Raw genomic sequence first — 22138 nt, 5'->3', positions numbered from 1 at the left:
TGGGCGGGGCCCAAACTGCGCCCCGGTGCCTCCCCGGGCCTGGAGGAGGGCCAGCCCCTGGCCGGCTGCAGTGACATGGACTGGGCGGAGGGTCACTGGTATATAGCACCCACCTCAGGGGGGTCACTGGTATATCACGCCCTCCTCGGGGGGGTCCCTGGTATATCACGCCCACCTCGGGGGGGGGGGGGTCACTTGCATGTCGCACTCACTTTGTGGGGGCACCTTGGGGGGGTCACTCACGTACTGCACTCACCTCGGGGGGGTCACTCGGTATTGCGCCCACCTCTGGGGGGGTCACTTTTGTGTCACGCCGACCTCGGGGGGGTCACTCGTGTGTTGTGCCCATCGTCGGTGGGGTTACTCGTGTGTCGCACCCACCTCCGGGGGTTCACTTATGTATCGCACTCACCTCAGAGGGTTCACTCGTGATGGCACCCATCTCCGGGGGGGTGTCACTTGTGTATCACGGCCACCTCTGGGGGGTCACTCGTGTGTCACACGCACCTCAGAGGGGGTCACTGGTGTATCGCTCCCACCTCGGGGGGGTCACTCATATATCACACCCACCTCTGGGGGGGTCATTCTCCTGCTGGTAATAACTCACCTTAAGTGATCACTCTGGTTACAATGTGTATGGTAACACCCATTGTTTCATGTTCTCTATGTATATAAATCTCCCCACTGTATTTTCCACTAAATGCATCTGATGAAGTGAGCTGTAGCTCACGAAAGCTTATGCTCAAATAAATTTGTTAGTCTCTAAGGTGCCACAGATACCTCTTTTCTTTTTGCGAATACAGACTAACACGGCTGCTACTCTGAAATATATTGACTGAATCATCCTTATCCACGTGCTTGTTGAGATCCTCAAAGAATTCTAGAAGATTGTTGAGGCACGAGTTCCCTTTCCAAACGCTGTGTTCACCCTTTCCCAACACAGCCTGTTTATCTGGGTGCCTGATCATTCTACCAGTTTGCCCGCCACTGAAGTCAGGCTCACTGGCCTGCAATTGCCAGGGTCGCCCCTGGAGCCCATTTCTAAAAATTGGCATTACATGAGCTACCTGCCAGTCGCCTGAAACAGAGGCTTGCTTCAGCGGTAGCTTGTGTGCTACGGCTAGTAGTTCTGCAATTTCATATCTGGGTTCCCTCAGAACCCATGGTGGAATGCCATCTGGTCCTGGTGACGGATTCCTGTTTAACTGAACAATTTGTTTTAAAACCTCTTATACTGGGCTGGTACTTCAGATTTGTCACGCAATAAGGACAGCTCCGATGTGGGACTCTCCTGCCCGTTCTCTGCAGTGAAGACCGCTGCAAAGAATTCATGGGGCTTCTCTGCAATGGCCTCGTCTTCCTAGAGTCCTCCTTTGTCAGCTCGTGGCCCCACCGCCTCTTTGGCAGGCTGCCTGCTTCTAATGTACTTAAAAACATTCTTATGGTTCACTTTTGTGTCTTTAGCACGTTGCTTCTCAGATTCTTTCTTGGCCTGACTTGTTAGACTTTGACACTTAACCGGCCAGAGTTCATGCACCTTCCTGTTATCCTCACTAGGATTTGATTTCCCAATTTTGAAGGATGACTTTTTGCCTCTAACATTACCTCCATTCCTCTGCCATTTATCTAGGCGTTAGAATCATGGAATATTAAGGCTGGAAGAGACCTCAGGAGGTCATCTAGTCCAACCCCCTGCTGAAAGCAGGACCAACACCAACCAAATCATTCCAGTTCTTCTGGTCCTCCTACTGTCATTTCTGATTTAGGGCAAACATTTCATCCAAGCCTCTAATTACGGTGTTTTAAACAGTCTGCATGCTGCTTGCAGGCACGTAACACTTGTGACAGCAGCTCCTTTTAATTTCCATCTAATAATCTGTACTTATGCCGATAGGTTGACTTTAGGTCTTTAACTTTGATTGGTAGCTGGGAAGATGGTAAATCAGACAGAAACCCATTCAACAAATCTCTTCATTTCCTTGTTATTTCTGACTTCTTTATTCATTTCCTTTTCCTTATTTCCCAGCAGATTGACTAGACACCAGATTTGGGTGCTAGCCGGGGGACCTGATGAGCTCCTTATTTTTGGATTTCTTTCGGCAGCGTTGGACTTGCCAGGGCACAGTCCCATTCTGGATGCTCAGGTAAGTGTAACACCTATTGCTCAGCTTTATTTCTGTTTCTTAGCTCTTTTGGGCAATCGATCTTTGGTCTGACAGGTAGGATCCCTGCATTAGGAGAGATGGCTAATTAACGAGGCCACACACCTTGGAAATCAAATGAAACCTGGAGTCCATAAAAGACCCCAAAAGGCCCTTGGGGAGTGGAGTGCAAGTTGAGGAAGAGTTCCCTGCACAGCTTACCTCTCAATTCTCGTTTTCCTGTACTAAGCGCAAAAGTCGGGAATCAGCTCAGGGTAGGGAGGGTATACCATATGTGTGCAGTGGTTAGACAGGAATCAGCAAGGAACTGGACTGGTAGTGAGTGAAACTGTAAGTATCATAAAATGATAGACTATCAGGGTTGGAAGGGACCTCAGGAGGTCATCTAGTCCAACCCTCTGCTCAAAGCAGGACCAGTCCCCAACTAAATCATCCCAGCCAGGGCTTTGTCAAGACTGACCTTAAAAACTGCAAAGGAAGGAGATTCCACCACCTCCCTAGGTAACGCATTCCACTCCTTCACCACCCTCCTAGTGAAAAAGCTTTTCCTAATATCCGACTGGGCAGGACCCAACTGAGAGTGCCAATTCAAGACAAATTGCTTCAAGCAGGGCAGTTACAGCCCAAGGCTGGGGTTTCTATGCACACCCCGGCAAACCAAACCAGCCAGAGAGGACTTTGGTTTTACCCCACTGGCTAACCACAAGTCACACAAGCAATTCCCTTAGACGCTCCAGTTTCCCAATATCACCACCAGTGCCACTCATTATGGGCACAAATGGTTATGAAAACCGATACCCCAGTAAAAGGAAAAAGATTCTCTCGATCTCAAGGGACCAAGCCCCAGACCCAGGTCAATATACAAATCAGATCTTACCCACAAATCACACTGTTGCCAATCCTTTAGAATCTAAAATCTAAAGGTTTATTCAGAAAAGGAAAAGGATATAGAGGAGAGCTAGAATGGGTTAAATGGAATCAATGACATACAGTGATGGCAAAGTTCTTGGTTCAGGCTTGCAGCAGTGAGAGAATAAAGTGCAGGTTCAAATCAAGTCTCTGGAGAACATCCCCAGCTGGAATGGGTCTTTCAGGCCTTGGTTCAAAGCTTCAGTGTAGCAAAGTCCCTCCAGAGGTAAGAAGCAGGATTGAAGACAAGATGGAGGAGCTGCAGCAGCTTTTTATAGTCTCTTGCTGGACACAGTACTCCAGATGAGGCCTCACCAATGTCGAATAGAGGGGAACGATCACGTCCCTCGATCTGCTGCCAATGCCCCTACTTATACAGCCCAAAATGCCGTTAGCCTTCTTGGCAAGAAGGGCAAACCGTTGACTCATATCCAGCTTCTCATCCACTGTAACCCCTCGGTCCTTTTCTGCAGAACTGCTGCCGAGCCATTCGGTCCCTAGTCTGTAGCGGTGCATGGCATTCTTCCGTCCTAAGTGCAAGACTCTGCACTTGTCCTTGTTGAACTTCATCAGATTTCTTTTGGCCCAATCCTCTTATTAGTCTAGGTCCCTCTGTCTCCTATCCCTACCCTCCAGCGTATCTACCTCTCCTCCCAGTTTAGTGTCATCTGCAAACTTGCTGAGGGTGCAGTCCACGCCATCCTCCAGATCATTAATGAAGATATTGAACAAAACCAGCCCCAGGACCGACCCTGGGGGCCCTCCGCTTGATACCGGCTGCCAACTAGACATGGAGCCATTGATCACTAGCTGTTGAGCCCGATGATCTAGACAGCTTTCTATCCACCTTATCGTCCATTCATCCAGCCCATACTTCTTTAACTTGCTGGCAAGAATACTGTGAGAGACCATGTCAAAAGCTTTGCTAATGTCAAGGAACAACACGTCCACTGCTTTCCCCTCATCCACAGAGCCAGTTATCTTGTCATAGAAGGCAATTAGGTTAGTCAGGCATGACTTGCCCTTGGTGAATCCATGCTGACTGTTCCTGATCACTTTCCTCTCCTCTAAGTGCTTCAGAATTGATTCCTTGAGGACCTGCTCTATGATTTTTCCAGGGACTGAGGTGAGGCTGTCTGGCCTTTAGTTTCCCCGGATCCTCCTTCTTCCCTTTTTTAAAGATGGGCACTACATTAGCCTTTTTCCAGTCGTCCGGGACCTCCCCCGATCGCCATGAGTTTTCGAAGATCATGGCCAATGGCTCTGCAATCAATCCGCCAACTCCTTTAGCACTCTCAGAAGCAGCGCATCTGGCCCCATGAACTTGTGCTATCCAGCTTTTCTAAATAGTCCCGAACCACTTCTTTCTCCACAGAGGGCTGGTCACCTCCTCCCCAGGCTGTGCTGCCCAGTGCAGTCGTCTGGGAGCTGACCTTGTTCGTGAAGACAGAGACAAAAAAAGCATGGAGAACATTAGCTTTTTCCACATCCTCTGTCACTAGGTTGCCTCCCTCATTCAGTAAGGGGCCCCCACTTTCCTTGACTTTCTTCTTGTTGCTAAGTATCTTATGTATGCCTGAGGACTGTATGTTGGAGAGAGTTATGTGGGAAGTGGAGGTTTGAAGTGGGCCTTTAGAGGCAATTTAATGGAAAGGCAGCAGAAAGTCGAATCGCAGGTTTTTAAACAATCCTCCGACAACACACAAAAAAGCTCTTGTCTAGTTCCTCATTCAAAATTAGAATAAAGTTACAAGCAGATTTCATCATAAATGAAGTAAAATCCTAAAGATTTCAGAACACAAACTGCTATAAGGAGACACAAGGGAAGCAATACAAAGTCAACCTTCTCACGCAGAAATGCAGTTAAACTATTTCTCTTTTTTTAACCAGCAGAGTCTCCAGGGACAGTGCCCTTCTGTTTGGGGAGAAGGGTCCAGAAGAGAGTTTCTCTTGTTGGCATAGGCCATCCACCTCCCCGACAGGTGGGAGCGAGGTTGACGGAAGAATTCTTCCGTCCATGGCCCGGACTGATGTAGCTGTGCCGACTTACGTTCCCCGTGCAGACCAGGCCTGAGGGTTGGTGCGTGCTGAACAGTTAAGTCAAAATAGCTCCGTCCGTCAGGGGTGTGTAAAAGGGAAACCCACTCCTGGGCGACACGGCTACACCGACCTAACCCCCAGCATAGCTAAGGGCATTCGGGGAGGCGGTGGGCCTAAAGCGACAGAAAGACCTCCTCCACCATGGGGTTGTGCCAGCCTAGTCTCTGTAGCACAGACAGGGTTGCAGCCAAGAGAAAGAACAGACAGCAAAAGCCAAACCGTCCCCAGGGCAGGGGGCGAGCCTGCATGTTAAATGAGGGGACCAGGTGAGACAGGCATTTTTGACAGGCCATCCTCCCGTCAGAGGAGGAAGAGCCCAAGAAGGAGGGATGGGCAAAAAGCTGCAAGCAGGGAAAGAGGCAGGGCAGCCAGGCAGCTCCCCATAGGGCAAAAGAAGGCAGTGGTCCAAGGCCCCCAAAGGCAGACTAGCGAGTAGGCCCGATCCAAAAGCCCAGGGAAGGAAGGGAAAACAACAAAGCAGCCGGCAGCCCAACCTCCAATTAACAGAGCAGCCGAAAACACAGATTGTTGTAAGCTAAAGTTTCCAAGCGCGCCAAGGGCTACTTGCAAGCAGTAGAAAAGAGAACAAAGCAGCCAGGGAGCTCCCCTTGAGCCGAGACAGGGCGCAGGGGCTAAGCCCTCCTGGAGGAACGTGCGGGACAAAGCTGTGGGTAAAACCTAGCGTGCTCTGAACAATCCTCCCGGAGCTTTTCTCTCTGCCTTTGACCGCGTGTCGGGGAGAGCGTGAACGCAGCCCCCCACTACCACAAATGGTGCAGCTGAGTTTCCCACATTTGGGGAAATCGCAGGGGTCAGCACACCCGCAGTGCAATGGATGAGCCTCATCCTGGGAAAACCACTTTCGTGATCATGGTATCTCCCCTGCCAGGTAAGTATGAGTTCCCACTGCCCAGCTGCCACCCGCCCGCACTCGCCCCGCACTCTCAACCCACGGTGAGGCCCGCCGCACCCTGCCCGCCGACCCCGCCCACACTGACCCCCACTGCCTCTGCAGGGGCCGCTCCCCCCCGGCAGGGGGGCCGAGCTGTCCCCAACCTCAGTAACGCGCCAGTGTCTGGCTGCCCTAGAGCCGTAGCTGGCCCGTCCCAGGGTCCAGGCTCCCGGAGAGACCCAGGAACAGCCGGTATCATGGCCCCGCCTCTGCCGGGGGTGGGGGAGATGCTGCGTTTCGCTTCCCCCACCCTAGAGGCACGAGTGACCCCCCCTGAGCTGGGTGCGATACACCAGTGACCTCCCAGAGGTGGGTGCGACACACGAGTGACCACCCAGAGGTGGGTGTGACACGCAAGTGACCCCCCCTAAGGTGGGTGGGACACGCGAGTTGTAGAACTGATAAATGAAATTTTTTTTTAATTGTTCACTTTATTAATATAACTTCATAAGAAAAGTTTTATGAATGAAACTACATTCATTCATAAAACCAGGTACCCCAATAACTAGCTAATTGAGTTTCACTTTCAATCCAATTGCTGCTTAAATCACTGAAACTTGCACTGCTTCTAGATTGTAACTTCTACTCCCTGTATGCCATTCCTTACACGTGTCCATGTTGTAACCCATTTTAAAATGCTCACTTCATTTTTACAAAACCCTGCTGTAATCTGATTCGTGTACTTTAGATGTGGGAATGAGGTATGGATGGATGATGGCATCAACCTCCAGCCCCAGCCTGTCCTGATGAAATAAAGCGTAAACACCAAGGGCTGAAGATGCAGACAAAAGCCGTGAGAAAGCAAGAAGAGTCCACCCTGAAAAGAAAAGAACAAAAGTACAATTGAAGAAACATCAAAGCCAGGTCCTAGGCTGAAAGTCATGTCTGCAATTGATGGGTGATCAGTCACACCGAACCCAGAGGCAGCGTGACACAGCAAGACCTATAGACTCTGGATTCAAACTAAAGCCTACAAAAAGGATGGGTGAGATGGAAGACTTTGGAGGGTAACGTTCTGCTGCCAACATGGAAGGGCATCGGTGCCCAACAGAGACCCAGCTCTTCCTTGTGCCCGGCTTTCCTGGCCAGTTAGCCGCCACAAGCTGCAAACCCAAGCCACGAACTCAAGCTACATTCAGGACTGGTAACTATACAGCAGCTGTAGAACATTTGGGAGGTGTGTGTGTGTGTGTGTGTGTGTGTACATACATAGGTATTAGATATTAGTTATTGGTCATAAATCAAATTTTGTTATAATAAACATGACAACTTGTCTTGTCCCCTGAAACGATCCTGTGCAGTTTTTTCCATGTAACAGAGTGACCCCCACCCCCGAGGTGGGTGCGATATGCAAGTAACTCCCCCAGAGGATGGTGCGATACACCAGTGACCCCACCTGAGGTGGGTGCGATACACGAGTGACCCTTCCTGAGGTGGGTGCAAAACACGAGTGACCCTCCCAGAGGTGGGTGCAATACACCAGTGACCCGCCCCGGAAATGGATTTGATACACGAGTGACCCCCCCGGAGGTGGGCGCGATACATGAGTGAACCCCCCCGAGGTGCGTGCGATACGTGAGCGAACCCCCCCGAGGTGGGTGCGACACACAAGTGACCCCCCCAGATGTGGGTGTGACACATGAGTGACCCTCCCCAAGGTGGGTGCGATGCACCAATGATCCCCCGTGGTGGGTGCGACACACGAGTGACCCCTCCAAGGTGGGTGAGACACATGAGTGACCTCTCCGAAATGGGTACGATACACGAGTGACCTCCCCGAGATGGGCACGACACACAAGTGACTCCACCCGAGGTGAGTGTGATATGCGAGTGAACCCCCCCAAGGTTCTCCCCTGAGGTGAGTGTGATCTGTGAGTGACCCCCCCGACGTGGGTGCAACGCACGAGTGACCCCTCCAAGGTGGGTGCGACACACGAGTGACCCCCCTGAGATGGGTACGATACACGAGTGATCCCCCCGAGGTGGGCACGACACATGAGTGACTCCCCCCGAGGTGAGTGTGATATGCGAGTGACTCCCCCAGGTGAGTGCGACTTGTTATTTCGGTCTTATGGGCATTCTTTTGGGACAACATGCCTCACTCATTTCTTTCCTCACTAACGAGTGCCCATTAAACCTTTCCACTATCATGTAGTCTACATATGCCACGTATGCCCCTGCGAAACTGGTTTAGGAATGTTACAGCGATCTTTAAACATTGTATTAGGATTATTTCTTGTGTCCCTAACGCTCAGTGAATGGGAAGGAGAGGGAACTAGTGCTTGCACTCTGGTACTGAAAAATAACAATTCCCACTTGGCTTTTCATCAGGAGATCTGAAAGCACTTGACAATGGATGTCAATATCGTTATCTGAAAAGAGTTATACCTGGGACAAGAAAGGCAGGGGAGAGTGTGGATGTAGGCTGGCGGTGAAAGAGTTACGCTGAGGATGAATGAGAGGGAAGAGTGATGCTTGTTTACTGGCTTTAAAAACAGGGAAGAAGTAGCAGGATGACACCTATAGAGGTCTGAGCAGGAGTGCAGGATGGCGGTGTATATATTTTAGCACTGAATGGTTACACAGGCTGCGGAGTGAATGGGGTGGTGGGTGCATATACTCAGGGAAGGTAGAAGTGGATTTTTGCAGTTGGCAATGGAGCGCTTGTTACATGGTCCAGCCAAGTCACTGCTGAACCCACCCCCCTTAGCACGGTCTTAAGACCCACGTCCTGAGTGCTTGCTGACCCGAGGCCGACTGATTTGTGAGATTATGTCTACACTGCAAAAAATCCCAAGGCCTGCAGCAGCAAATCTCAGAGCCCGGGTCAACTGACTCAGGCATGCAGGGCTCGTACTATGGGGTAAAACTAGCAGGGTAGATGTTCCCCTCGGGCTGGTACCTGTCTCATGATCTAATTGAATGAGACTTTTTTTCATGTGACTGTTTCTTATCAGATCCGACCTGTATTTTATCATCTTCCATCCTCTCCTCATTACTAGGACATAGGGGAGGATCTATTAATGGAAATTGTCTAAGGATGTCTCTGTCCAAACCACATGCTCCTCTGTACCTGTTGGCTTTCCCCCAGCCTCTGGTTTAAAAACTGCAATGTCTATAACAGCCATGGGGGAGGGGCACATCAACGGGCTTATTGTGACATTACAGTCATTAAATCAATCGTCAACGTCACCCAGTTTGACACAGTTTCTGGCAGCATTCAGTGAGACTTGGATCAATCCATCATTTTCCCACACAAGGCACAACACCTCCACTTCAACGGTGACCTGGGACCTTACATCTGGGACAAATAGTAATGGTAGTTATATTGTAGATGGAGTTTTGTAGCACATTAACCATGGGTATTATGTATGGAGAGATCCTGGCTGCAGAATTTGTGATCGCTGTATGACAGATACGGCAATTTTCTGTAAAGTCTTTGGGAGACCTTACTACATTAAGTTTATGCAGAGGTGAAAGTAAACCGGTACGCCCCAGTAGAGCTTACTGGCAAGAGCTGGTGCACCGTACTGGGGCAGCCCGGCTTCCCCAGGGGGCAATTTAAAGAGCCTGGGGCTCCTAGCAGTGGCTGGAGCCCCAGGCCCTTTAAGTTTCCTCCAGAGCCCTGCTGCTGGAGCCCTAGATTAGCGGCTGCGGGGCTCCGGCAGCTATTTAAAGGGGACTCCCCTGCTTCTACCACCCAGAGGCTTTAAATAGCTGCCGGAGCCCCACCGCCGCTACTCCAGGGCTCTGGGGGTATTTAAAGGACCAGGGCAAGAGAAGCAAGGGAGCTCGGGCCCTTTAAATAGCACCCAGAGCCCGGTGCTGCTGCTGCTACCCCGGTGGGGGAGCGGGCAGGGAGAGGAGGAGCGTGAAGGAGGGGGACACTTACCTTACGGGGTGGGTTGGCTCTGACTCCCCTCAGCCCCGCCCCTTCTGGGGGCCAGAGCTGGCCCAGAGTACCGGTAAGTCACTCGACTTACTTTCACCCCAGAGTTTGTGTTTCATTGTATGCCAAGTTCTGTGTTTAATTCCCTGGGGGAGAGGGACCGCAGCCCCCCAGGAGCTCCGAACAGTGGGGAGTGATTGGGCAAATTCACCTCCCAAAAGGTACCCCCACCCGACAGGCTTACATATACTGGTTCACACTGGATTCCCTAGAGACCAACAGACAAACAAAGGGCTTTTGGATAAATAATCTGAATTTAAACCGACTTGGGGCCTTCTTTCTGATCCAGCAAATGGACAGGACCGTCTGACCAAGGGAGGCCCCAATCTTTCCTGAGATGGATTTGAAGGACTTGACCTATTCACGGGGGCTCTTGTTCTGAGCTAACTTATTGTTATGAACTTGTAACCATAAAACCCCCCCATGGTGGGGTTTGAAGCACTGACTCTTACCAGAGCCCTAGTTGAAGTGGGGGGTGATTTCTGGTAAGCTTATTGGCACGCACTTGGGTTCTTTTATTGTTGTAAAGTCTTTTCTCTGTAATGCTTTCACCTGAAGAACAAATGTGCTTGCTTAGAAAGAGCTGTGTGGTAACTTATAACTATAGGCAATTACACTGTATATCGCCGCTGGAGACAAAGCAGAGAGTAGCCTGGGTTGCTGGGGCATTCACAGTATAGGCAGTGGACTGTGCCTGGGAAAACCCTGATCAGAAGGGAGAGAGACACACGAGAGGTGAAAGCTGAGGAGACGGTGCCCTTTCTGGACCACGAGTGAGGAATACAGATGTAGTTCGTGACACCTTGCGCCACACAGTACACACAGGGTCCTGACTGTAACCTTTGCACACTAACTCTGAATAACCCCAGGCAGGCAGGGTCTGCCTTACTCCCTGAAGCCCAACGGTCGATATCCCTAATACATGTTTATCCTAACTAGTGGAACCTACACCCATTGTGTTACACTAGCATATTTGGCAATTATGGTGATTTGCTCCTGCAAAAATGGAACTTCCACCTCCAGGAGTTAAGATTCTTTTCCACCCTTTCTCTTCCTAACCTTCCTGTCTCATGTCTGGCATTTAGACTAAGCCCTTTCGACTTCTGATGGCAATTCCCACATAGTGAGTTTTCTCCGTTCGTCTTTCCCATTTTGGGGTGGCTCAATACTCTGACTTTGGGAGAAAAGGTCTGATTTCCTGTTAATCTCCTTGAAACTCTTTGGGAGTGATGTAATTAATCCCTGGTACAGTGTGTCTTTTTTCATGTCCTCTGTGTTGTGAATCGCAATCACTGCTTGGGTACCTAAGCAAACACTTGGATTTTTTTTTCCCTCTCTTCTGTCCAAGTAGAATGAAGTGATGTTCATCAGCAAATATGCACTCAGTGAGCACTGCTGTAGACACTCTTACTACCTGACCTTGCTTAAAGCTCCTGTATGTGGCTGTTAAACACCTTTGGGATGATTACCCATGTTTACCCATGCATCCGATGAAGTGAGCTGTAGCTCACCAAAGCTAATGCTCAAATAAATTTGTTAGTTTCTAAGATGCCACAAGTCGTCCTTTTCTTTTTGCGAATACAGACTAACACGGCTGCTACTCTGTTACCCATCTGGTTATTTAATGATGTCACACTCACCTTGCTGTAACACGCAAGCTCCTCATTCAGCTGCAGAGAGCTTTGTAGACAAGCTGTGATGAAATAGAAACTTTCTGTAATATTTTTATGCTGCCTATGGGTGCCTCAGTTTCCTCTGTACTTTGCATCGTTACCCATTGCAGAAGTGTTAAATCTACTCTTGGGGCATGGCAGGAGAGATGAGGTTTTGGGTCACTGGCCTTGAACGAATGGGTTATTAAAGTGCTGGCTGCAACAAACCCATGCCAATGGAGGGTCCACAAAGACAATGGATGCCCCAAGGACTGAGCAACTGACACCTATCCACAGGAATCTCCGGCAGGCCGAACATGTAAGCTCAGCATGGGTCTGCAGGAGTTCGACAATGGACTCTCACCTGGGACTGACACAGAGAGGCAGGGCCAGAAATGGATTCCATAGCATCTTGGCCGGCTGATTATGCTGGCTCGGCGAGCATGGACTATGTTCCAGTTGCCTAATAAACCTTGCTCTGTTTTGAAAAAGCTGCCAGGTGTCACTGACGATACTTAGAGCCCTTCAGATTTCTGGCTAAATGCTCTATATCCATGGACCATGTTTGCGGATCGATGTGGGTACCAATTTTATATCCATGCAGGGCTCTACCAATACTTGCCGAGGTGCATTGGTCCCTGAAGAGAGTCAAAGTCTCTATCCAGGCGTCTCTCTCACTTGGGCTCACTGGGCAGAGCTCACGGTGTGAAACAGGAGTGTGGAAGCACAGAGGCTTGGTCTCAGAGGCATTGAGACCACATAGCCTACCCTTAAGGAAGAGGGAGGCCCCTTAGGGGCTGGCACACAGAAGGGGTTCCTCTAAAGCATTATTTAAATGCTGGGGCGTAGTACAGATCCTTTGGATGTATGACATAAGGTGAATCATATTTCCAGATACAAGCGTATTATGTGTATCAGTTCTCCTTTTGCTCAGCACAGGTTTTTGCAAAAAGGAATCCTGGGGTATATTAATTACAAGTTCCAGACAAGGCCACGTGATACAAGTGAACGGGTCCAGCAAAGCTCTGAGATGCATGCTGAACATGTACATTATAGGTGTGGTCTGCTTGACGGGGGATCTGGACTAAAGGTCAGGAGAAGCAGGTGCTATTCCTAGCTCTGCCACTTACCTGCTGTACATCCTTGGATAAGTCACTTCACCCCTCTGGGCCTGTTTTCCCTCCCACCCTTTCTCTGTCTTGTCTCTAACAGACAGGGATTGTCTCTTATATGTAGATGTACAGCGCCTAGCGACACAGGGTCCTGATCCTACTGTAATATGAATGATCAACTCTTAAAATCAATGGGATTTCTCTTGTTCTCAAAGTTAAATGTGCTTTGCTGTTTTTCTGGGTAGCGGTCCATAGCACATATGAAGCCCTTGTTCTCAAAGAGTCAAATAGCATCTTACTCTGTAAGCGTTCGAGGACTAGGGTACTACTCCATGTGGGTAAAGATACCACAGTCCAGTCTTTAATTGATCTCAGTGGAATAAAAGCTCATTTACAACAGGGTGAATGTAACTCAAACTCTACGTCCAATCCTGCCGTCCCTGCCCTATGCCCACTCCTACGCTCTGTTCCTGGCTAAAACGGCTGATTCATTTCCCTGTAGGAAAACTGTATACCTGTGGATGTGGAGACAGTCTTGGAATGACAGATAGTGAGGAAATGAGAGCCGCTCACCGCCCAATGTTTCTGAATGCAGAGAAAGTCCTGAAGGATGCAAACAGAGCAAACATAAATACCCCGACTGCTGGCATGTAAAAGATTCACTGGTTTGCTCCTAACCTTTATGGCAAAGTATCTTGTTCTCCTCAGCAGGCCCAGTTCTTTTTAGCCGTGGAGACACAGGTTTGGGAAGGCAGTCCGTCTAGGTGACACAGGGTCAGGCTATACATTTCCACAGTCAGTCTCTTGTGCCTGTTCTCCTTTCCCCTCTGGAAGGGGATGCAGCCTCCCTTCCTGGAAAGGTTCAGTATCTTGCTGAAGGAGCTAGCAAGTATCCGCACTCACACTGCTATCCCTTCCTAACAGGGGAGAATTTAAAAAGGTCTCAAGCCGTTGGAGTCAGCTGAACCTAATTGGTTCTCTAGCAACCCCTTTTCAGCTAAACCTTATTAACCTTTGGTTAACTCTCCTCAGTAGATAGGGAGGGGCCTTTTAACCTTCTGGGACTGATTATTACCCCCAGCCCTACTTTGTAGCTGTTTGTCCTGGGTTTACCACCACACCTTGTATAGTTATTTTTGCAGTTTCTGAGAACTGGGGTAAATGTGTGACAGGAAATGTGTGGATTTGCTTCTGAGCTAATGGCTGATGGGTTTCAACCAATTGGGTCGGTGGCCAAAGAAGCATGTGCCATTCTGCACCCTTTTGCTCATAGTGCCACAGTGAAGGGGGAGGGCACTTGATTGCACACTAGCACGCCTGGTAGGCATAATTCACCACCAGTGAGGCACCACTGGAAGTTCTAATGCAAACGGGACCCTGGTGTTTTCACCACCCTGCCATGTAACCCTGTTAGAGTGTGAGATGACATGATGGTGAAAACCCCGATCCCTGCTGCCACTGGCACTTTCCCATTGTTACCACCATGTAGCATAGAGGGGCCAAAATTGTGTGTGGCCACACTATGCTCCTCCTGGCACCCCCAGCATGCAGGTCCCAGGGTTCAGGCCAGGGTGACACAGGCCCACAGAGTCCTGTGGAGATTCTGGGCTGTTACAGCCCCTAGGCAGGCCTGGTGAGGTGATCCCAAACGTGCCCATTTCCTACCACAGACGCAGCTTCGGCCAGCAAGAAATCAGGGGGGCTGAGAGCCATTGAATGCACTGTAAACCCTGCATATGATTGAAACCACTTCAAGGCAGGAGGTGAGGCAGCCCCCGAGCACCCCTCTTCCCAGCACCTGTGTGAACCCTAGAGCTGGCCCTGATCCGTGCGTGCCCCCCAGGCCATGTAGTGCCATGGTCCCGCTGAGAGAAATAAAAGAACCATCACATTAAGGATACGCGTTGCACTCACCGCCCTGGGGGGGTCTGTGAGGGAATCGCACCGTGCACCGCACGCTGGGTGGGAGGGGCCGGGGGTTGCACTCACCGCCCTGGGGGTGAGATTTCAGGATGGCAGATTGGGGAATTAAGAAATCTAGTGAGAAGGGTGCACTGGGAGAAAGGATAAAAATCTACCACTTTAGAAAACGGCCAGCTAAAGCGTGTGCAGTGCTCAGATGCTCCAGTAATGGGGGGGCCATAAAAGTACCTAGTAGAGTTTGAGCCTTGATGCTGCAGCAAAGAAGGCCGATGTCATTTTGGACTCCACATATGGAAGGAGGCTGGAGGGGGTCTGGTTTCTGAGGAAAGACTGGAAATGTGGTTCAATGCATAGAACTGGGTGAAGGGATGGCTAAAGTAGGATGGGTGGGCATGAGGAAATGCTTCTAGTAGCTGAAGGGTGTAAACCCTAAGGAAGGAAAGGGATTATTGAGCACAGTACACAGGGAGCACCCAGAGGGCGATAGGAGGAAATGAAGAAGAGGAACGTTGGGGCTGAATATTAGTCAGTGGGAACTGGGGATGCTCAGTGCCCTGGAAAATTAGCCTGAGGTGTTGCACGATTGGTGCCCCAAAATGGCAACACCCACTATCCGGGTACTATTTGACCTGTCAGTTGTGGCTTTTCCTTCATCATCCCACGCAACCACGAGTAGGGTGACCACCTTTGAAATGCAAAACTCCAGCAGTTCTGCCACCTCCACAAAATAAGCCCCATGCAACCCCCACCACATGGCAACTCCGCAATCTCCCTCCCCCTTCAACAGCCACTTAATGTATCTAGAGAGCTAACACATATCGATAAGATTGATGACATCATTTTCTTAAACTGCAGAAGTGGGAGCACTGCAGCATCTTTAGCTGGACACAGAAACTTTTAACATCAATCCCTTTCCTTCCTTGGGGTTGACACCCTTCAGCTACTAGCAGCATTTCCTCATGCCCACCCACCCCACTTTAACCATCCCTTTGCCCAGTTCTATGTATTGAATCACATTTCCAGTCTTTCCTCAGAAACCAGACCCCCTCCAGCCTCCTGATTAATTTTGTTTCTCTTCTCAGAGCTCCCTCCAATTCTTTACTATCTTTCCAGTAGCGAGGGGCTCTGGCCTGAACACAATATTCCACATGGTGTGAGGTAGGGAGCTACCTTCTCCCTGTCTGGTGACATGCAGCCCAGTATTGCATTCGTGCTTTACGGTACTGCCAGCTCATATCTAGCATAGTCACCCGGAGGGAGCACCTGGGAGGTTGTAATCTTGAAAGAGCCCGAGGGCTGATAATGTTACCTAGAAGCTAGCCTTTGAGAGGAAGGATGGTGCAATGGTTAAGGGTGCCACTTGGGAGATCTAGGTCTAGTTTTCTGCTCTGCCACAGATTTCCTTAGGCTTGGTCTGAACTACAGTTAGGTGGACGTAAGGCATCTTGTGTCAACCTAACTCTATCAGTGTCAACACTGCAGCGTTGTTCCCGCTGATGTCCCTTGCCCACTACACTGACCTGAGAACGCCCCCTCCACGAGAGACGTAGTGCTTAGGTCGATGTCCTTAGGTTGATGCAATGTGTGTGTAGACACCGCCTTACTTACATCGCCTGTTGGCTGTCAGCGGGAGCCCGACCACTCCAGGGCTGACAGCCTGACCCACATATGCCTGGGCAAGGGGCTCCAGTGTCCCACAACGCCCCACACAGTTAATGTTGGTGGAAGTGCTCCTGGGGAGGACATGTACCACCGACAGGGGGTCATAGTGTGGACATGAACCATCACAGTAATTACTGTGGTGGCTGTACATTGACCTAACTTAGGTTGACTGAATTTTTTTTACTGGAGACAAGGCCTTAGTCACTTTGTCTCTCTGGGCCTCAGTTTCCCATCTATACGGTGGGGATAATAGCGCAGCCCTGCCCTGACAGGGATGTTGTGAAGATAAACAGACTAGCAATGTCAGAGTTGAGTGTTAGACCTCACTTTGCTTGGCCAGCCAGGCTATGGAATTGCTGAGCAGCAAAAATTAGGAGATGGACTCGGGCCAGGTGCAATGGGAAGACGTCTTCAATTCGAACAGTTTAGAACCGAGCATGCAAGCAACAATCAACAATATGGCTTCCCAAGAGACTGCTAGTGGCCCAGATGGGGCAAGGAGGCCCTGACCTCCCTCCACATGTGGAGTCCAAAATGACATAGGCCTTCTTTGCTGCAGCATCAAGGCTCAAATTCTACTTAGATACTTTTATGGCCCCCATTACTGGAGCATCTGAGCACTGCACACGCTTTAGATGGCCATTTTCTAAAGTGGTAGATTTTTATCCTTTCTCCCGGTGCACCCTCCTCACTAGATTTCTTAATACTCCAGTCTGCCATCCTGAAATCTCATATCCTTGGGCTGCCCTGCTCCCTCCTCCAATTCCTTGCAGTTGCACATGGTCACTCTTTCTCAGCTAGCTCCCGTCTCCTTCTCATAGTCATTTCTCCCACGTCGGTAAAAATCCAGCCCGGGGAATGGCTTTTCCTCTGGCTACAGTAACTACTTGCTGGGTCATTTTATCTTAGAAGTCCCACTGCTGACACACGGGTATGCGTGCAACCTCCAAGGTGGCTGCAAGCCCCAGACAAGCGACCAGGACGCCTACAAGCCCTCCTATGATGATCTAGGGACAATTAAGCCAGTGTTCCTTCCAACACAGTTAGAGGCGTACAATTTCTAAAGAGCCCCAGGTTTTTAATTTCTGAGACTGGAGCTAAGTCAGCTATTTTCCCTTAACCTTTTTGTATGTCCATGTCTACCCTTGTGGCTGGTTGCATTTGTATTGTTGCATTTTGGGCCGCTTGCCCATGGGGCCTCATGTGAATAGAGTGCCTACAGGACATACATACAGAGCAACACCTACAGCAACCTAGTCTGGGACATCCTGGCCGAGTGCAGCGAGCTGAAAGCCAGACCAGTTACGCCTGCAGAGTTGGAGAGCCTATCGAGATTGTAAAGCATTGGGGCCTGGTTACAGGAAAACAGCCATGTTTCCAGCCTGGGGGGATAGAGTAAGCTGCTGCAGCTACTAACCATGATACGTAGACACAAAAGATGTTCTGAGCCAGCCCTGTCACTAGCTGGTTATCAATGCATTTGGAAGTGGCAGTATAGACAGGCCCCCCGTTGCCGCAATATATGTGTTAAGAAATCACGATGAAGCTATGTTACGGCAGTTTAGACTTCACTCCTCCCATCCTTAAAGTCTCTGCATTGGACTCCCTCGGACTTTGGCACAATGAATTGAGGGTCAGCAGTTTGCAGACCTAAGCCCTGTGTTCTAGACACAGCGATTCCTAGGCTGCTTCCCCTTCCTACCAAGACGCAAAAACAACTCTGAGCCACCACTGAAGAAATATTGTGTTTGAAAACATCTCCTTTTGCCTGAAGCTCTGCTGGCAAAAGCAAAGCCAAGTCACTGCCGCAGCTCATGCATGAAGCTTTAGTCTCCGGGCTCTTGTTAATGCTCCCATGAGATGTGCTGCTAACACCCTGTGCAAGAACTAAACTCTGAACAGGGGTTTAGTCTTGCAAGCTGGAAATCACCAAATTGAATGAACATGCTGAGTAAATCGGTCATTACATTTCTCCAGTCATGGCCTTTATTTTCATTTAACCTCAAATCGACATTTCTGTGAAAGGTACAAATTAGTCATTGCTACACTACAAACAAAATTAGTTTTGCCTTTCATACAGAATATTTACAGGAGAACAGAAAATAGCCATTTTAGGAACAGCAGCTGCATTTCCCAGATGCTAGACCTTTGCAGACACAGCCCTTGGCACAATTATTGCATCCAGCTGGGCAACAGGAGCAACAACCTGAAAAGATAAAAATGAAGACAAGATTATTGGAGATGCCAGACAAAAAACCAACAACAACCACCCTCCCCTGTAAGAATTTAAGTAAGTTCAACATGGATGAGACAAAGAACTAAAGCATGCTGTGAACTATACTTTATAAAATAGTAAAACTTCTCAATTGTACTGTTAATACATATTCCTCACAAAGGCCACATACAAGTCAAGACTGGACAATCCTGAGTCATTCCCACCTTTATATCGGTCAGAATCCTTTTTCTGACCCAACGGCTTTCTTAAGAACACTCTACTTACAAAGAACAAAAAGCAAACAACTGGTTGCGGTGGAAAGAACAGAAGTTTTTACAAATTATACTTATGGAAAGGACACTGATTGCACCTTTCAGGCCCACACTTGCAAAGCAAGTATACAGTTTAAGAACAGAAGCCCTGCTTCAACAAAGCACCTGCTCATTTTAAAACATATGCTTAAATCTATCCCCAGTCAGCAAAGCACTTGCAGCCTGCTCCCAACTTCCCACCGAAATGAAAGGCAAGACTCACGTTCCCTTTGATGGGCTTTGCAGCAGGCCCAGAAAGCAGAGCCCCAACTCCCACAGACAAAAGTTGAGCCCACGCTTAATTGTTATGCTACATCTGGGCCAGAAATTCTAGCTTCTATATTCCAGTCTCCATACTGCTGCTATGGAAGCCAGTGACCAAACCCTCATTCGTCTCAGTCTCAGCAAGGCGGGCAACAAACATTTTTAAAAGGGGGAGAAAATACTCACTCTTTTTGCAAGAGGTGCACTTGCAATTTTTGCATTTGCAGGAATCAGCACAGGTACAGGAGCGACCTGGTGGAGAAAGAGAAGGGAAATGAGCATCACAGCTGGACTAAAAACAGGAGGACGATCACCAGGCAAGGGCACAATTTTATCACCAGCATGAAATAACCCAACAAGGGGGAAAGTCAATAGACAGACCATGGGCCCAAACCCCCAGGCGTTTTTTAACCAGACCACAAAGGCTTTGTATTAACTTGTCCTGCTTATTCTAGTCTTTGATCTTGAGTCTGGACCTTGACAAGAAATAAGGGATTACCCCCCTCAGCGCCAGGTTTCATCGCAGTCGCTTGCTTCCCACTGCTCTGCTGGGCAGAAGTTACCTCTAGGTTAGCCCTGGCTTTGAATTGGTCCCTTACCTGGATCTTAGAAAAGTCACTGCGGAAGCTTTTCCCCACGCCATGAAAATAGATTGGAAAGGGGCCTAAAAATGGGCTTCCCCCCGCTGGAGAAGCCAGGCCAGGGCGCCAAGGTAGAAGCGAGGGACATGGGAGCCGGGGAGGTGGGTTCGCAGGCTCCAGTGGCAGAGATTTCACAGCAGCCCCAGGCAGAGGCCGGAGCCGCTCCCGGTGGCGGGATCTTTCCCCTGCCCCGGCGCGGAGGGCGGCTGTCTCCCAGCGAGGGGGCAGCCGAGCCCCATAAGGCCCCCGCAGCAGCTTGGAGCAGGGTCTGTGCGTCCCGCAGCGGGGAGGAGTCACTCACCGGCAACACAAAGACAGTCCTGGGGATCCATCGCTCCCCGGGGGCTGCGGTGGCTGCTCGGTCCAGCGGAGCGGAGCGGAGCGGAGGCGCGGCGAGGGTGGGAGCGGAGCTGCCCGACGCCTCCTATTTATCCCGGCGGAGGCGTGGGAGCGAGCGCAACCCCCGCCCCCGCCCGCCGGGCCCCCGGGCCCCGAAGCAGCGAACAGAGCTGGGGGCTGCTGGCGGCTCCTATCGCCGCACGAGCCGCGTTGCGGGATTGCACGACGCTCGGGGGTGCCCCCGCCCCGAGCCGCGCGCCGCGTGCAAAGCCGGCCGTGCCGAGTGCCTTGCACAACGCTCGGGGGTGCCCCCGCCCAGAGCTGCGTGCAAAGGCCTCCGGAGTGCATTGCGCGGGGCTCGCCCCGCAGACACCAGGGCGCCGTGTGCAAACTGCAAACATCCCTCCCCCCGTCCCCCCGCACACGCGCTGCATTACACGGTGCGATTCCCGCACAGACCCCCCCCCCCAGGGCGGTGAGCGCAACCCCCGGCCGCACCCGCCCGGAGTGCGGTGCACGGTGCGATTCCCGCACAGACACTCCCCCCCCCAGGGCTGTGAGCGCAACCCCCGGCCCCACTCGCCCGCAGTGCGGTGCACGGTGCGATTCCCGCATAGATCCACCCCAGAGCGCTGAATGCAACCCCCGGCCCCCTCCACCCCAGGGCGGTGAGTGCAACTTGTATCCTTAATGTGATGGTTCTTTTATTTCCCTCGGCGGGACCATGGCACTAGAGGGCCTGGGGGGCACGCACGGATCAGGGCCAGCTCTAGGGTTCACACAGGTGCTGGGGGCCTGCCTCACCCCGTGCCTTGAAGTGGTTTCAATCATATGCAGGGTTTACTGTGCATTCAATGACTCTCAGCCCCCCTGATTTCCTCCTGACCGAAGCTGTGTGTGCGGTAGGAAATGGGCCCGTTTGGGATCACCTCACCCGGCCTGCCTAGGGGCTGTAACAGCCCAGAATCTCTGTGGCCTGTGTCACCCTGGCTTGAACTCTGCGCCCTGCATGCTGGGGGTGCCAGGAGGAGCATAGTGTGGCCACGCACAATTTTGGCCCCTGTATGCCACATGGTGGTAACGCTGCAACAGGGTTACATGGCAGGGTGGTGAAAACACCAGGGTCCCGTTTGCACTACAACTTCCGGTGGTGCCTCACTGGTGGTGAGTTATGCCTACCAGGCATGCTAGTGTGCAATCAAGTGCCCTCCCTCTTCATGTGGCACTATGAGCAAAAGGGTGCAAAACGACAGATGCTTCTTTGGCCACCGACCCAATTGATTGAAACCCATCAGCCATTAGCTCAGAAGCAAATCCACACATTTCCTGTTACACATTTACCCCAGTTCTCAGAAACTCCGCGCCGGGGCAGGGGAAAGATCCCGCCCCCGGGAGCGGCTCCGGCCTCTGCCTGGGGCTGCTGTGAAATCTCTGCCACTGGAGCCTGCGAACCCACCTCCCCGGCTCCCATGTCCCTCGCTTCTACCTTGGCGCCCTGGCCTGGCTTCTCCAGCGGGGGGAAGCCCATTTTTAGGCCCCTTTCCAATCTATTTTCATGGCGTGGGGAAAAGCTTCTGCAGTGACTTTTCTAAGATCCAGCTAAGGGACCAATTCAAAGCCAGGGCTAACCTAGAGGTAACTTCTGCCCAGCAGAGCAGTGGGAAGCAAGTGACTGCGATGAAGCCTGGCGCTGAGGGGGGTAATCCCTTATTTCTTGTCAAGGTCCAGACTCAAGATCAAAGACTAGAATAAGCAGGACAAGTTAATACAAAGCCTTTGTGGTCTGGTTAAAAAAACGCCTGGGGGTTTGGGCCCATGGTCTGTCTATTGACTTTCCCCCTTGTTGGGTTTTTTTCATGCTGGTGATAAAATTGAGCCCTTGCCTGGTGATAGTTCTCCTGTTTTTAGTCCAGCTGTGATGCTCATTCCCCTTTCTTTCTCCACCAG

General features: G+C 50.7%; 2 protein-coding genes, 3 long non-coding RNA genes and 1 other non-coding gene across 6 annotated transcripts in view; 2 read left to right on the top strand and 4 right to left on the bottom strand.

The window, feature by feature from the left end:
- LOC122458567 overlaps window positions 1-22138 on the bottom strand; it is a 93753-nt gene that overhangs the window by 59294 nt on the left and 12321 nt on the right. The window lies entirely within an intron of this gene.
- LOC119852055 (metallothionein-like) overlaps window positions 1-22138 on the top strand; it is a 41911-nt gene that overhangs the window by 18790 nt on the left and 983 nt on the right. The gene's annotated exons all lie outside the window — the stretch shown is intronic.
- Window positions 781-14061, bottom strand: LOC122458570. The gene is made up of 3 exons (XR_006278615.1): window positions 13956-14061; window positions 10425-10429; window positions 781-821 (listed from the first exon to the last, which is right to left on the bottom strand). It is a non-coding gene; the product is annotated as an uncharacterized LOC122458570 (long non-coding RNA).
- On the bottom strand, window positions 5905-6068 carry LOC119852363. The gene has a single exon (XR_005291631.1). It is a non-coding gene; the product is annotated as a U1 spliceosomal RNA (small nuclear RNA).
- LOC122458568 lies at window positions 6949-22124 on the top strand. The gene is made up of 3 exons (XR_006278613.1): window positions 6949-6960; window positions 11300-11303; window positions 21948-22124. It is a non-coding gene; the product is annotated as an uncharacterized LOC122458568 (long non-coding RNA).
- On the bottom strand, window positions 18385-20332 carry LOC119852056 (metallothionein-like). The gene is made up of 3 exons (XM_038392882.2): window positions 20154-20332; window positions 19398-19463; window positions 18385-18627 (listed from the first exon to the last, which is right to left on the bottom strand). The coding sequence occupies exons 1-3, from the start codon at window positions 20182-20184 to the stop codon at window positions 18533-18535; spliced, it is 192 nt and encodes a 63-aa protein (XP_038248810.1). The 5' UTR covers window positions 20185-20332; the 3' UTR covers window positions 18385-18532.

The sequence above is a fragment of the Dermochelys coriacea genome, chromosome 2, assembly GCF_009764565.3.
Source record: "Dermochelys coriacea isolate rDerCor1 chromosome 2, rDerCor1.pri.v4, whole genome shotgun sequence".
Classification (NCBI taxonomy): Eukaryota; Metazoa; Chordata; order Testudines; family Dermochelyidae; genus Dermochelys; species Dermochelys coriacea.
The sequence above is the reverse complement of the archived record's forward strand: the minus strand, read 5'-3'. Positions and strand labels throughout refer to the sequence as shown.